Source organism: Lepisosteus oculatus, chromosome 7 (assembly GCF_040954835.1).
Source record: "Lepisosteus oculatus isolate fLepOcu1 chromosome 7, fLepOcu1.hap2, whole genome shotgun sequence".
Lineage (NCBI taxonomy): Eukaryota > Metazoa > Chordata > Actinopteri > Semionotiformes > Lepisosteidae > Lepisosteus > Lepisosteus oculatus.
This window is the reverse complement of record NC_090702.1, coordinates 50,359,733-50,374,699: the sequence shown is the minus strand read 5'-3', so window position 1 is coordinate 50,374,699 and position 14,967 is coordinate 50,359,733. Positions and strand designations below refer to the sequence as shown.

At 40.1% G+C, this 14,967-nt stretch overlaps 1 protein-coding gene across 1 annotated transcript; it reads right to left on the bottom strand.

The window, feature by feature from the left end:
- Positions 1-224: 224 nt before the first annotated feature.
- pyroxd1 (pyridine nucleotide-disulphide oxidoreductase domain 1) lies at positions 225-14,675 on the bottom strand. The gene is made up of 12 exons (XM_006633196.3): positions 14,295-14,675; positions 13,580-13,660; positions 12,883-13,002; positions 7,311-7,439; positions 6,618-6,691; positions 5,871-6,031; positions 4,380-4,480; positions 3,781-3,919; positions 3,047-3,159; positions 2,533-2,655; positions 2,131-2,268; positions 225-986 (listed from the first exon to the last, which is right to left on the bottom strand). The coding sequence occupies exons 1-12, from the start codon at positions 14,367-14,369 to the stop codon at positions 738-740; spliced, it is 1,503 nt and encodes a 500-aa protein (XP_006633259.2). The 5' UTR covers positions 14,370-14,675; the 3' UTR covers positions 225-737.
- Positions 14,676-14,967: the final 292 nt, after the last annotated feature.

The following is a 14,967-nucleotide window of genomic DNA, read 5'->3' as shown; positions in this document are numbered from 1 at the left end:
CTCGAGGTGAGTTAGTGTCTAGACTCATGAAATGACAGAACAATCAGCACAATAACATTAGAGAGGTGCCCATGATGTGGTACAAAAAATTAGATCTGCATTAAATTCAATCCACAAATTACAAATTCATACTACATTATTCAGTGCTGGCTTAGTGTTTGGCAAAACCCATCTAAAAGGATTGCTTCATATAATAGGGCAAAAATGTATGATGGATGTTATGGTGTGTTTTAAATTGGACTTCATTTATTTGATACCAAATATTCCAGATCTTTGGATTTTCCATTATCTTTCCTTTGCAGGATCCCTAATGAAGTAATCTGAAAGTACATGTTCATCGATCATGAATTCTTTCATGAAATAGCTCATATGTTCAGTAACACGTTATTGTCCTAAATGAAAGGATTGGTAAGATATTCAGGGACATTGAGACGTGAAGACCAGATGTCAGAAAGAACTAGAATAAGAATCATCTTCAAGCCCAGTCCATTTGTATATTGTTACTTCCAACTGTTTGAGTTTAAACCTAAGCTGAAAGGGCTTCCCTCAAAATTTCTTTCTCCTTAAACTCATCCATAAAATATTCAAGTCAAGAAGCAAAATTGATCTGGAGAAAGCACTTTTTCCAAGCTAAACTGTAATTTATAAAGACCACCTCTTTCTTCCACACTTAATTTCAAACTTAACCAAGGAAAGTCCTTCTCATACGGAACCTAAAACACAACAAGCATATGCTGTCAGTCGAAGTAGTCCTCTATGTCAATGTTGGGGTTGAGGAGGTCCTCTCCATACGCAGAGAGATCCATCTGGTTCAGGATAAGGTTTTCAAATGTCTCTTCGAGGTCCGTCTCCCCAATGAGCACGGCGCCCACCATCCTGCTGTTCCTCATGACTGCTTTCACGTACTCCTGGCCTTTCGTGCAGCGCAACAGCAGCTCGTGCTCACTGCCCAGGCCCTGGGCGTTGTACTTTCCCAATAACACCACCTGCAACGCAACACCATGCATCAACAGGGATTTAAAATGCGTTGCATGTATTAAACAGCTCTGAACATTGTACATTGCAAAACCGACGATCAAAACAAGAATGAAGGTGGCCAAGAAATATTTACTAATGTTTGATCGTTATAAGTTGCATTTTTGTGAGAACACACTTTATAAATCCCTTTTCTCTTGCATTTCAGACATTAAATGTTGCCACCTAGTGTCCACATTGAACCACAAACTGCTGTGTTGCATTTCTGTGTGTAATTTAAAAATGTACTAAAACATGTACATTTGTGTCAAAATATATGTAATTTGTATTACACAATTAATGTATAATACTAATTACTATAATCCTAAAAATTAATACATGTCCTTAGTTTTAATACATTTTGTTCCAAGTGCACGATTGTCTCAGATTCTCATACTATTAAACCTGTAGGATTAGGGAATTAGTTTTGTGGTTATTTTATTTCAAGTCAAAGAGAACGGTGTAATATGTTTGTTCAATTAAGCAGATATTTTTCCCCCCACTACGATACGATGACTTAGTATCAGGTGTGTCACAGCATGCCTTTGCTGTACTGCTAAATTACGAGCCACCAACACCTAACACCATCTTTTCAATTGTGTGATTTTACATAAATACGACAACTATAAAGCCTGGCAAAAATCCACATCTGCAAAAACAAATCTTTAACATTTTAGAACATCTGAGTGTTTCTAACAATCTGCTATTCTGTCTGTTACAGATGTTTATCTTGGTGATAATGTCACTGCACGGACAGATAATTAAGAGAATAAATTGGTATTTTACAAGTACCACGACAGACACTTGAACTAAAACATGCACCTCGCATATTCCAAATATAATTTTTTAAAGAACACATTTGCCTGAGGTGTGGAAGTGTTGGGGTTTAAGACCATGATTAGTTTGTTAATGGCCTTCAGTTGAAGAAAGAAAAATGGGAAAAAAACTTCACACCACAGGAGATAAAACGCCCCATCATGTGAAGCCAGAAAGGCCCACATTTCAATGACCTTCACCGGTCATCAATGATCAACTGTGTATTGCAATGTAGGGGCGTTCCTCGTGCAATCCTGTCCAAGCGTCAGTGTGTGGACGGGTTCCCATTCTTCCCTTCACCTTGTAGCTGAAGAAGCGCGTGATGTGCGAGAAGAGCTCGAAGCAGAAGTCCAGCTCGAGGGGCTCCCCCAGCGCATCGGCACCCATGCACCTCGCTGCGTACCAGCCCATCTGTCGGGCCTGCGTCCACAGCCTCATCTGGCGAGGAAAAACACACCGTCAAACCCACCCAGACCTGTTCCCTGGGCTCTTGGGGAAAAACGGCTTGTACGTGTTCACGATTCCGCTGAGAACCCGCTATGCCGGGTGACCTTTCGGCTGTTCTTCAGAAAATGTCTGCAGAGCTGCATTCAAGATGCCTGCAGACGGTGAGCATGTCCTCTACTGATACACCTACAGTCCAAAGGCAATGGACTTTACTAGGCTACACCAAACCTGAGGGAACCCATGAGACCGTGTTACCTGTTGCCACAGAGCACTTGGCTCCCAGGAAGCTGTACACACATCTCCGGCTGCATACACATCTGGCACGGACGTGCGCATGTGATCATCCACTTTGATCCCACAGTCATCCGCTACTTCAATCTACAGGAGGAAAACAAACTCAGATCAACATGTTCCTTAGGTCCTTCACTGTACTTGGTGGAACAATCTCTTAAAAATACCCCCATTCATTAGTGGAGAACCCGAAAAAGGCGAAGTTTGAATTTCTGAGCCTTTGAAATCATAAGAACCACTATTATTGCACACAAAGCCACACAATTATCTTCTTTTATATTAAATATCCATTTACTTTTTTTTCTTTAAACGTGTGGAATGTGTTGTGAACATAATGTACTTACCACTTCAAAGTGACTGTAAGCGTTAAAGCAACATAATGTTAAAATTGTGCCAGGATCTGAATACTGTAGCAAGGCTCTGTACAGTATTTGCACATTTTACAAAGCACAGACTGTTAGGGGAAACAGGTACTTACACTGTTACCTTTGGTGAACGGCTCCGTATTGGGAATAACTCCGGTAGCGCTGACAATGAAATCACAGCCGTAACACTTCCCATTGGTCAACTGAACATATACTGGCCACGCCTCTACAAGGACAGAAGACAACATCTCATGGCTTATCAAACACCAGCTTTAAGAACAAGGCAAAGCAGCTGACCGCAGTGTGGCTTTTCACAGAAACAGGTGACCGGAACACCAGACCAGTTCCTTTCTCTGCTGGAATAACCTGAAAAAGGAAGACCTCCTCAGCACTCAGGGCCCATTCACTAAACTTCCCAGCCAGGTATAGAGTCTGCTCATTTTTTATTAGAGAATTACCTTATATTATACTATATTTACAAAGCGCCTTCCATTTATAAGAATTCCAAAGCACTTATAGCAGAACATATCCTGGAGGAGCTCCATTTCATCCACCACTACAAGTACAGCATCCACCTGTGCGTTGTGTGGCAGTCACTGTACTCCAGCCTCCACACTACACAGGAGATGAGCCAGAAACATAAGCAATTACTTATTTAACCAGTTCAGTTACAGAGGCAGGGGGAGGATTCTGGTGGGTGAAAATGACCCAGCTGTATGATCAACAACAACAACTAAACAAGACAACAAGACATTCACGTGGTTTACATAAGCGAACAGTTTACCAAGGCCAATATGAACTAAAAGAAGTTTGCAAAGCAGATGCAGTATTATCTTTATTAACTAACCTTTGTCAGTTGGTGACTTTCCCTTATTTGAACTGTGGTCAGGAAATAACAGCGGTATTTGTTGAGACTTCATAAACTCCTCCTGTGTGTAGATTTTCTGTATTTCACACTGGTACTCAACATGGACTTTGTGCGACACCTGCAGATCAAAAATGGTTTAGGAGTTCTCTTTTAAAGTGCCTTTCTGAAGCCAAGCTTTATCTACTTAATCACCCAAGGTATATTTACAAAGGCAGAAAACAGGACAGAGATGTTTACCTTTTTTTGTGAAACATCTATAATAAGGCCACAATCAAATAAAAATATCCATGATCACCTTAATTTCCCAGTTTTTCAACTGTGGCTAGTAAATCAAACCCAAAGGCGACATTCTGTCTAGCATTTTAAATCGGCACTAAGAGCAGGAAATAAATCACAGGAAGAAAATGGCAAGAAAAGAAGCGTTTTTTTTCTTTCTCATGAATGCCGAGATTATATTTTGGCTAATGCGATACAGCAAGCGAATTCTGACATTGTTCTGTCTTTAGCTACAGGATATTCTAATTGCAGACAGCGGATCTATTCATGCTGCTGTTTATTTTAAACCTCCTCATAGCCACCTCTTGTGCTCCATGTAGTTTCATCCCTTCATGCCAGTCAGGCCCCAGGGCACTTCCCAGCTCTCCAGCAGAAGCTGAGCATCTCTCTTGCTGTTCGTGATCTGAAATAAAACAGAGTTCACAGCCTGAGAAGGTGCACTCTCTTCCAGCTATTCCTCTGAAGATCACAGCGAATCCATCACCTAGACTCGTTTTATGATGACCAACTGAAAAAACTCTCCTTTGCCTCAGCATGTGATTGCTGTGGGGAGCCCTGACTGACATCTTATGAACACAGAAAGCTGTAATTTAACATTTACATTTAATTCAGGTCGCACATCCACATGCAGGGGCATGAAGCCATTCTAGTGGGTATACACGTTTATGCACACCTGAATTATTATTATTAAACAAATAATACTTTAAGATGGTGATATGGTAAAGAGACAGATAGCAATAGAGAAATTATATCACACTCCCTACAAATGCTGAAACTTCAAGAAGTATATTAACCCCCCCCCATAAAAAACATTTTAGAATTCTACACCATATTTTCAAACGCAGCATCATATGTGCCCGCGTATTGATGGCATATGACCTTCATTTCTCAAACAGACTGTTCTGTCTTCTGTCTGCATATACACTAGCTGAAAACAAAAGCAGCCAATGTTTAAAACACTAGCAAAACACAAAGACATTAAAAAGGTGGCCAACAAGCAATGAAACTTGACGCTCAACAATTCTGTCCTGATTTTGATGCAAGGGAGAGCGCTGGGTTCATCTGAGCCTGGGGCAGAGATGAAAGCAGTAAGCTGAGCTGAATTCCAACAGCAGGTATAAATATTACAAGCTTCAGAACAGATTATTTTATATGGTTAATATGAGCATCCAGTAGAGGGCAGCATTTAGACACACAATGGCTTCAGGCCATGAAGCAATGAAGCAGTACTCAATCCCCTGGAAATAATGGTGGGTTTCAAATATATGGCTCACAGGAAAAAATCATGTATTTTAAAAGTTGGGCGCAATAAATACATATTAACTTTGTGATATGTTCTCATGTTTATTTTATTTATTACTATGCTACAATTTAACTGTTACACATTTCGTGCCATCAAATGGAGTATACATGCTTCATTTCTAATTGCTTAGGCATACACATCATCCACAGCGAGTCACCCATCAGAGAAATGTACTTCTATTCCAGTGAATCTAATTCAAGCTCATCTTAATATGGAGAATCAACTCAGGAGAGCAAATGAGATTTCAATCATGTCCGTGAGATGCGATTGCAAAATCTTTGTGCTCCCAAGTTAATTCTCCACATTAATATCATACATTCATGGGAAGGAGGGGAGCCAACTTAGCCCACTTAATCGCTAATCTTCAAAAGAGCTCTAAAGAGTCACCTGCCATATCAAGGAGGAAGAGCACACTGGTGGAAGATCTGTGCAAGCGATCTGAAAGGGTTAAAGGCCAGGAGGGCCAGCGTGGTGACAGCAGGTCCTGTACCTTCAGTGGTATACTTCGCTCTTTTACAGGGGGCTCGTTTCTCAGGTTTCTCTACGTCCAGAGTGGGAATCAGGAACTGAGCAGCTCCAGCATCGAAGAAGGTGTTCCCAATGGCTTGATCTTTGATGGCCCAGATAACTTCACAGCCTTCTATTTCATAACTACAGAGAGAAAACAGGCGCTGAAAATCCATTCAAAATGAACAACAGACACTAAAAACCTTCATACAGCGACAGGGATATGCGTTCAGTTACAAATACTACAGGGGCCACTAACAGCACAATGCACATTTCGTGAAGTCAGATATTACAGGAGGGATTAACATCTCTTTTCATGTTCCAATCTGGATTCAGACCCACAAAAATACCACACAGGGACCATGGATTCTGTGCAGCAGGGAGAAAGAAGCATCAATTTATCATGGAATTCCTGGCAGCTGACAGCTAATTATGGTGAAGATCTCGCAGGACGAATGCCCTGTCCCCTTTCTGCATTGGATATCGAGAGAACACCTTTCCTTAATTTCATCAGGTGTGTAAGAGAGGCTATACCTACAGCAAGGCTGGAGGACACTCAGCTGCCCCCTTCTTCATCTGCTTCAATACAGGACAAATGGCTAATTTAAACTCCACAGCAGTAATGACACAAAGGGTGGGGAAAAAAACAACCATTAAGCATGACCCTGGTCATAGCACTGCTATGATGCACAAACTTCTATGCATTCACACATCAAACACAGCTACTTACACGAGTTCCAGCGCTATCCCACCATTCCCAACAACAGTTATTCGCCTAGCTTGTGACAGACGCTTCTGAAACTCCTGCAAAACAAAGTAAATGGAAAAAATTGCTCAGATGCAAATACAGAACACACAGAAGTCCACAGACAGAAACACAAACTAGTTCTACACCAATTAATATCAAGACACTGCAGCATTTAGCAACAGATATCTGAGCTGTAACAATTTTTGTTCTTAAGGATTATATACCTCTGTTATAACATCCACCCAATATTCTAACTGATTTATCCAATAAGGGGTATCGAGGGGACTGAAGCCTATCCCGGCAAGCCACAGGCACATGGCAGGATACACCCTGGAAGGGATGCCAGTCCAGTGCATGGCAGACAGACACAAATGCACACACTCGCCTAGGGCCAATTTTGCAAGGAGCCAATTAACCTACCAGTACGACTTTCGACTGTGTGAAGAAACTGGAGCACCTCGAGGAAAGCTTTGTCAACACAGTGAGAACATACGAACTCCACACACATAGCACCCCAGGTCTAGAAATGAACCCAGTGCCCCAGCGCTGGGAGGCAGCAATGCTAACCACAGCTCCATCATGGCGCCTCTGCTGTAACAAATTAGTCTTTAATAGCTTTAACTTTCCTGGATTAAAGTTATTTAATGTTGCCCCAGTGCGGCTGGGTATATTTACCCTTGCACTGTCCGTGTCCCGGATTCCCAGCACATAGGGGTTGTCGTGGGCAATGAGCTTGGGCCTGCCTCCAGCGCAGATGCACAGCTTCTCATACTGAAACTCTCTGGCATCCTCTGTGAGCACTCTCTGCAAACCCAGAAGACAACAGAATTACACAAGGTGTGGGAACAAGGGAAGGCTTTGGTATTAGACAGATAGCACAAGATGGAGACAGCGATCAGTTCTTTCAATGGATAAAAAAACAAACACTATCTGGTGATAAGCCCAATGCATTTAACTAACAAAGGTCTTATTGTGCTATGACACATGATATTCCTTACAACTAATCAATGACTTAAGGTCTGCACACAATATATTATCCTAATAGTGCTCCTGGCTTAACCACTAAGGTAATACAACACATGAACACTGTGTACTTTCAGAATTGTAGTCTAAAATACACCTCACAGTGGCACAATTTAAGTTAATGTAAAATTATACTTTCTAAATTTATTACAAAACATGTATGAGGAACAAGAGGTGGAAAATAAGCATTTATTGAGTAAAAAAATATCCACATGAGGGCAGTGTTGTCTTGACCAAATATTTTCCTACTTTCAGCTATGTTGCAATTCAGTTTAACGAACATTTTTTAGTTACATATTAGAATGAATTAACCAAATGTAACTAAAACTAAGGGAATCATGAGGGGAACAGCAGGACTCAAAATCAAACAGTCAAATGTTAACAGAAATAAGGTAAGTCATAATACCTGTTCCAGCCTGAGGTCAACATGAAGTTAGCCATGTTAAATAATTGACACCGTTTTTAAACTGTTTCTAGAACCCTGAACTTCTTTAACAACACAAAAACAATGAAAAGATGACTCTTAAGCCACATCACTAAGAGCTGGTCTGCCATTGAATGACACTGCACCTCGACTCCCTGGTTTATTCAATACCATCACTCAAGGAAAGTGCTGTGGTACCTGAACATTACGAACATGCTCCCTCAGTTTACTGCACTTATCACAAAATACTGCCCCTCTAACCCAGTCCAACCCAGCTTGTGTGGCAGCATGAAGTGGAGCTGATAGAGATCTCACACGCATAAGAGACACAAATGGCCAAACTGCTTAGGTTTCCATTTCCTAATAATCCACCTAAAGCCTGACCATACCCGTTTTTGAAAGCTTCTGGATCATGAACCATATTGCAGTTATGTTTGTACGAAATGCTGCTATGGGTAGGGTTTCAGTGAGCTGTTTTTCATAAAGCAGGTAGAGGTTGTAAGTTTTCTTCAGCAAAAAAAATAACTTCAGTTACAAAAGACTCTCCTAGAACTCGTAAAGAATCTCACAAATGCAACTTTCTCTCTAAATATTTTTGGCCAGATTTGCCACATGGCCTCCATTCCTTTGTAACCCTATGTTCCTGTCACATCGCATTTAGTAGTCTTAAGTTCAAGTCACTTCAGTTTCTATCTAGACCCTGAAAGAGATCACAGACTACATAGCTTAAAATCACTAAAGACAAATTTTGATAATCTATAATATGTAGTGTTTCCATACAATTTATACACAAGCTTTAATGAAACTTTCAAGCAGAGGTATGCAGTGCCTTAGGTAATGGGCTATGAATCACCCATCATACAGTACCCAGTACCCAGTATCAAAATGCATATTATGAGGAAGGTTTACAGAGATACAGCACTAATTGCTGAACCCTTAGTCTCTGTTTCATGTATTTAAGGCTTGTGAAATTAGTATTCACAGAAGGTGAGAGGCAGGATAACTGCCTACAGTCAGACATATCGTATGCCAGGCGTCAGAAGGCAGGCTGTTTTCCACATCTCTACAATAATAGCACATTGTTAACAGCAGTGGGTGTGAGGGTCAGCACTGGGCCTCTCCCAAAACATCGATTACGTCCGTCTAAACCAGTCTGAGTCAGATTATGCGTTACTGCCTTAATTCTCCCCCGGCAATAAAATGTGACCACCATGACTTCAGAGAAATGTCATCTCAGTGCGCCCTTTCAACATTAAAAAATAACTCTGAAACTAAGAGATAAGATAAGAGAGATAAGAGGCAGGCATACAACTTTATTTGAAGTCAGAAAATAAAGATGATATTTTGACTGTTTTAGCATAAGCAACATGTGACTGGTGATTTAGAGTGTAGGCAGGGAAACTGGTAAAGTCACACTTCCAGACTACATTGAATGCTTCTAAATTCACAAGAATCAAAGGCCTGTAAATAAATGCATGTTTGCATGAAAATAAATGTAAATGCTTATGGTTTTTTACTTATGGACCACCAACGAAACATGAACCAAAGTGAAAACTATTTCAAACGATTTTTCTACTGTTGAGGTGCATTTTTGTTTTACAAGTTCTGAGAGACAAGAACAAACTATTCAGCCATGTTGTTGAAGCTAATGTACTGGCCCCTCAGACAAATTAGCTATTAATCAGAAGGGCTAGACAGGCCAAAAAACTTTTGGTCTCATTTGTACCTTTATGTTCTTAATTAAAAAAATATTCTACAACATATGTAGGACAAGGCTAACTCCTTAATACTAATAATAATTGCTTACACTTATATACCGCTTTTCTGGACACTTCACTCAAAGTGCTTTACAGGTAATGGGAATCCCCTCCACCACCACCAATGTGCAGCCCCACCTGGATGATGCAATGACAGCCATAGTGCTCCAGTGCGCTCACCACACACCAGCTATTAATGGGGAGGAGAACAGAGTGATGAAGCCAATTCATAGATGGGGATTATTAGGAGGCCATAATTGGTAAGGGCCAATGGGAAATTTGGCCAGGACTCCCAGGGTAACGCAGTAGGATTTTTAATGACCAAAGAGAGTCAGGACCTCGGTTTTATGTCTCATCTGAAGGACTGCGCCTTTTTACAGTATAGTGTCCACGCCACTATACTGAGGCATTAGGACCCACATGGAACACAGGGTGAGCGCCCCCTGCCGGCCCCATAAACACGTCTTCCAGCAGCAACCTTAGTTTTTCCCAGGAGGTCTCCCATCCAACCTGGCTCACACTGCTGAGCTTCAGTGGGCTGCCAGTTCTGAGTTGCATGGTGATATGCTGCTGGTTTCAAATATCCTTCATATTAGTATCACAATAATTTATCTGAATTTTATTACATACAAGTATTTAAATTCATTCTCACATCAAAATACTGTAAGAACAGTAACAGCACACCTAAAATTCCTTTGCCGTTACATATTATTTTTGGCTAACAAATATGTAGTTATGGCTTAAAACTACATACTGTTCTTAACCTGAGCCTTAACCAACATATTCTGGGGTCAGCAGCAGACCAGAGCTAGAGGCAGACTTCTAAACAGGGCTGACTAATGAGAAAGGGTCACAAGGGTCCTGCTTGTTAGAACTGCAAAATGTAAAAAAAAAAAAAAAAAAAAAAAAACATTTTCAAAATAACTTCTTTTTGGCCATTCAAAGAAAATGATAAGATGAAGGACAACTTTTTCCATGCATAAAACAACAAGTACAGGTTGCCTGCTGTAGGCAAGAGCACAAAGGCACTTCTCCAGAAGTCCCTGTTGCTTTGGTTACTTTTTGGCAGCAGAGTAGGGTACAGGAGATCACAAAGGACTGATTCACCTCATCCATAGTAACAGGGTTCTTGGGGCAGCAAGCAGGATACTTGGTTTGTGCTTAGTTATCAGATGAGATAACATCACTTTATTGGCCTTATACAATTTCTTGTATTAGGAATTTGTCTTTTCACATACCCGAACTTGCTCTCCATGAGACACACAGACAGGGAGAGAAGCTTGGGGTCAGAGCACAGGGTCAGCCATTTATATGGCACCCCTGGAGCAGTTGGGGTTCAGGGCCTTGCTCAGGGGCCCAGTGGAGTAGGATTCCTCTGGCGGCCGCGGGATACAAACCAGCAACCTTACCCACAGAGGCAGTAGTTATCGCTGTCACTCATGGCTTAGTGCAATGGAGATGAAAACTGTCTGTTTAAAGAGCATGGTGAAACTCCACTCTCTGAGAGCCCTGACATGCAGTAGGAAGATACACTGGGGTTTTGCCATTAGCAGTTGTCAAGCAGAATCAGAACTATAAGCTAAATTTGAACCAAATGCGTACTTAAACAGAAGAAAGTTTCACGCTGTTTGTTTCTGATAGTAGCTGCAGTTAGATAACAACACTACAGCAGCGTATGTATAGTAAAGCACTAACCTTGAAATGAAAACAATATTATAACACTTTAGGAAGTTGGTTTTAGATCCTGTTGACTGTTGTGTGAATTAACACTGGGCTTCTGTCGCTAATGCCAGACAGTGCCCCCAGTATTGCAGACACTTTCATTATCGCTTCCAACTTTAAGAGACCGAAAAGAAGGTTCATGACCCCTGACTGAAGAACATTGTGCTGCACAAAATGGAGATTGTGTGATAGATACATGTGGCAATTGCAATTTCACAAGTTATCTCAAAATCTAATTACACTGAAACGATCCAATGAATATGAAGAAAAAGTGTCCTTAATACTTCAGTGTTCAACACTAACTCGCCTCACTAAGGAAAAGGAAATTATATCTATGGCCCAGGGTTGGAGATGTCATAATTCCCCTCACAAGGAATAAGCAAGGAAGGCCGCAGCTGAAGTGAGGGTGCAGCTGGAGTGGAGGAAGGGGAGCTAGATCAGAACCACGCAGAGCTGTGGGAAAGATTTCTGAGTAGGAGAGTGGAACTGCGAGATTACAATGTCGATCCTGTTGAACGTCTGTGTACTGTGTAATAACACCAAAAACATTTTTAAAGCACACGTGGAGTACCCTTTGTTTAAACCAAAACTCGCAAATTCATCTATAAGCAAGGCTGCACACATCACACAGGTAGTCTAATTTTCCTTCATGAAGAGTGAACTTCACCCACTTGTACAAGTGAATAGGACTTGTGCAGCTGCATTTTCACTGCAGAAATGGTCCAGTGTGTTCTGCATGAAGAGTTAACAAGTATGTTGCATTTGTTGGTAAAATCGTCAAGAACAATATTTTTTATTGGATGAATTCACAAGCCTGCTTGTTTACAATGTAATAGGGCCTTTTCACGTCACCAGAAGTTTTGTTGTCTAGTTCGGAATCACAGAATATAGCACTGAGCACACCTGGAAATTTTATTTTGTGATATAAATTGGAGGTTTAACAAGTTACTGTGTACATTTTACTTTTATTGTGGTTTGAAATGCTCTCATCTATACCGATTCTTTCTAACCACTAATAGAGCTGCAGTTCTGCTTTCAAGAATGTCTTACACTGACTGGCAGAAAGCAACATTTTTAGTCTTGAACAGAGAAAACTATGAGAGCTTGAAAACAAGTATTCAAAATCCTCAAGGCGTTTAAGAAAAAAACCCAAAAGATTTCTTCAGAATAAACAGTGAAAACCAAGGACATAAGGGGTACCTACACAAATGCACATTTAAAACCAAGCTACCAAACCTATTTCGTTATCGTCTTGGATCAATAAGATACTAAAACAACTCAGATGGGTTGAACAAAGAGCTGAACAAAGCTTTTGACTTACATGCTGGTGTGCTTTCAGTTCGTTCACTGCTGATTGGATGACTTTAATATTTGGATACTTTTCTTCCAAAACACTTGAAGATTGCTCTTCAACATCAAAATCTTCCAGTGTCTTAGAAACCTTAAAATAGAAACCATCACATTATAACAATTGGTAAATATCTTGTCAACATACTTCTGAATAAGCAGTAGGTAAACAGTGAGATTACTCTTATTTTAAACCTTCAACCTTCCTAACAAAACGTGTTAAAACTGCACAAAGATTTATAGATCTCAACAGTTTATAAGGCCTGTATGTCTGCAATTCCCTGAGCTGTAATCTATTACTAGAAGAATCTTTATCCAAAGTCATGCATTATATATATTTACAGTATATAGGTTTCACAAGAGAGAAGTTCAATTTTAAGAATTAAGATATGTGAAGAAGTGTTCAATTACTTCAAAATTTAAAATAGACCAGGTTAACCCTCCCCACAGCTGTAAAGCTGCACATCTTAAACTAATTGCTTAAAAGACACTATCAGCTCTATGGTAGAATTGGAAAAGTTTAGTTCAGACTCCTGTGTATTTAAAAACATATATATCTAAGTGTACACTGACATTCTCTTCCAAATAGACACTGAATTAAATATTAGTATTTTTTACTGAATTGCTGATAGATAATTGGAATGGTTTGCAAACAGAAAATTATGTTTTACCTGTTTAAAATTTGTCACAGCCTTAATCAAGTGTGCAGCAGTCAAGAGTAAAATCCTTTCTGATGGAAACTGTGAAGCAAGCTGAAAGACAATGCACAATTCACTTATGGAACTTTCATTGGAATTAAATCTGACCTTTTAACAAAATGTTTGTGTCAGCACCATTACACCTGTTTTAACTCCAGGAGTTTTGTATGACGCCCGTACAGTTGGGTTAAAATAATTTTTAAAAAGAACTGTAATACTGTCCATAATAATCCAGTGAAAAACAGCAACAGTTTGAAGGCCGTGACCATTTTCTAGTCAACGCTGGGCATCAGGTAGCACCTATAACTTGGATGTTGACGTGAAAAGTTAAACTTCAGCACAACCAAATGGGACTTATATAATAAAAACGCACTGTGATTGCGTACTAGTGGTGCTAGGATGGCAATCTAATTCATTCCACTTATTAACGGCGTAATAGCTGTACATATAAAATAAAATAAAAAAACGTAGGTAAATAGTATACATCACAGAAGGTCAAGCAGAAATTTTAACGCTACAAACACTGCCTACAATTAACCTCACAAGAAACTCAGACTGTCTGTTTTCCATGGATATTTTCCTGGGATAAAAGATATACATAACACAAGATGAAAAGCGAATTCCGCTATTATTCTGCGGGTTGTTAGTGAGGTGTGCGGATAAGGACCAGGCGGCAGAGAGATCTCACCTGTTCGGCACATGTAACTCCTGCAATACCGCCGCCAACAACTAAAAACTTGCTCTTTTTTTCCGTCGTAGTCATCGCTAGTTTCGGTCTGTTTACACTTTATTACAACTCTCTTCCTTACAGCGGATGGGCAAATTAACCAACGGTTTCAGCCGTTGCGCAGGAAAAAAATCGCTGTGTCTATCGATGTCATTGTTTACCTTTCATTCAGAGACACAGAAACTGCACAATATGTGCACTGGTGAATTTACAATATTTTTCCTAAAACTTCCCGGTGTAGCACCCGCAAGTTATCAATGCCCGAAACCTCCTACAAAACTACGGTATCCTAAGAAGCCCACACTTCTCAACTTATCAACAAAGGACAAAAAGCGAACACGCTATTACTACAAGTTAATTACATACCTGTACATTATTGCACTAACACCTTTGGCCTTAAGGAAATATTTCCTGATATTGCAAAAATTGTAAATTTATTGTTAAAGAAAATTAGTTTACTTCTTCTAAATTACTTTTCGAAAAGGAGGCAAAATCTATGTTTTGCTACGTGAAAACAAATAATTTTGGACTTATCTACAACTATGACTAATTTTATAGAATCCAGATGTCGAATATTAACACAAGGAGGTTCACTATGACGTACAAATAGTACTTTCTAAGTCAATTGGGCTTA

Bases quoted from the DNA above. Each gene is read 5' to 3' on its own strand.
- pyroxd1 (XM_006633196.3), bottom strand. From the start codon at position 14,369: ATGACTACGACGGAAAAAAAGAGCAAGTTTTTAGTTGTTGGCGGCGGT. The intron at 7,440-12,882 runs GTAAGTCAAAAG...CTGGGTTTGCAG, and splicing joins AACTGAAAGCACACCAGCAT to AGAGTGCTCACAGAGGATGC. The intron at 2,656-3,046 runs GTAAGTACCTGT...TTCCTCCTGTAG, and splicing joins CGTTCACCAAAGGTAACAGT to ATTGAAGTAGCGGATGACTG.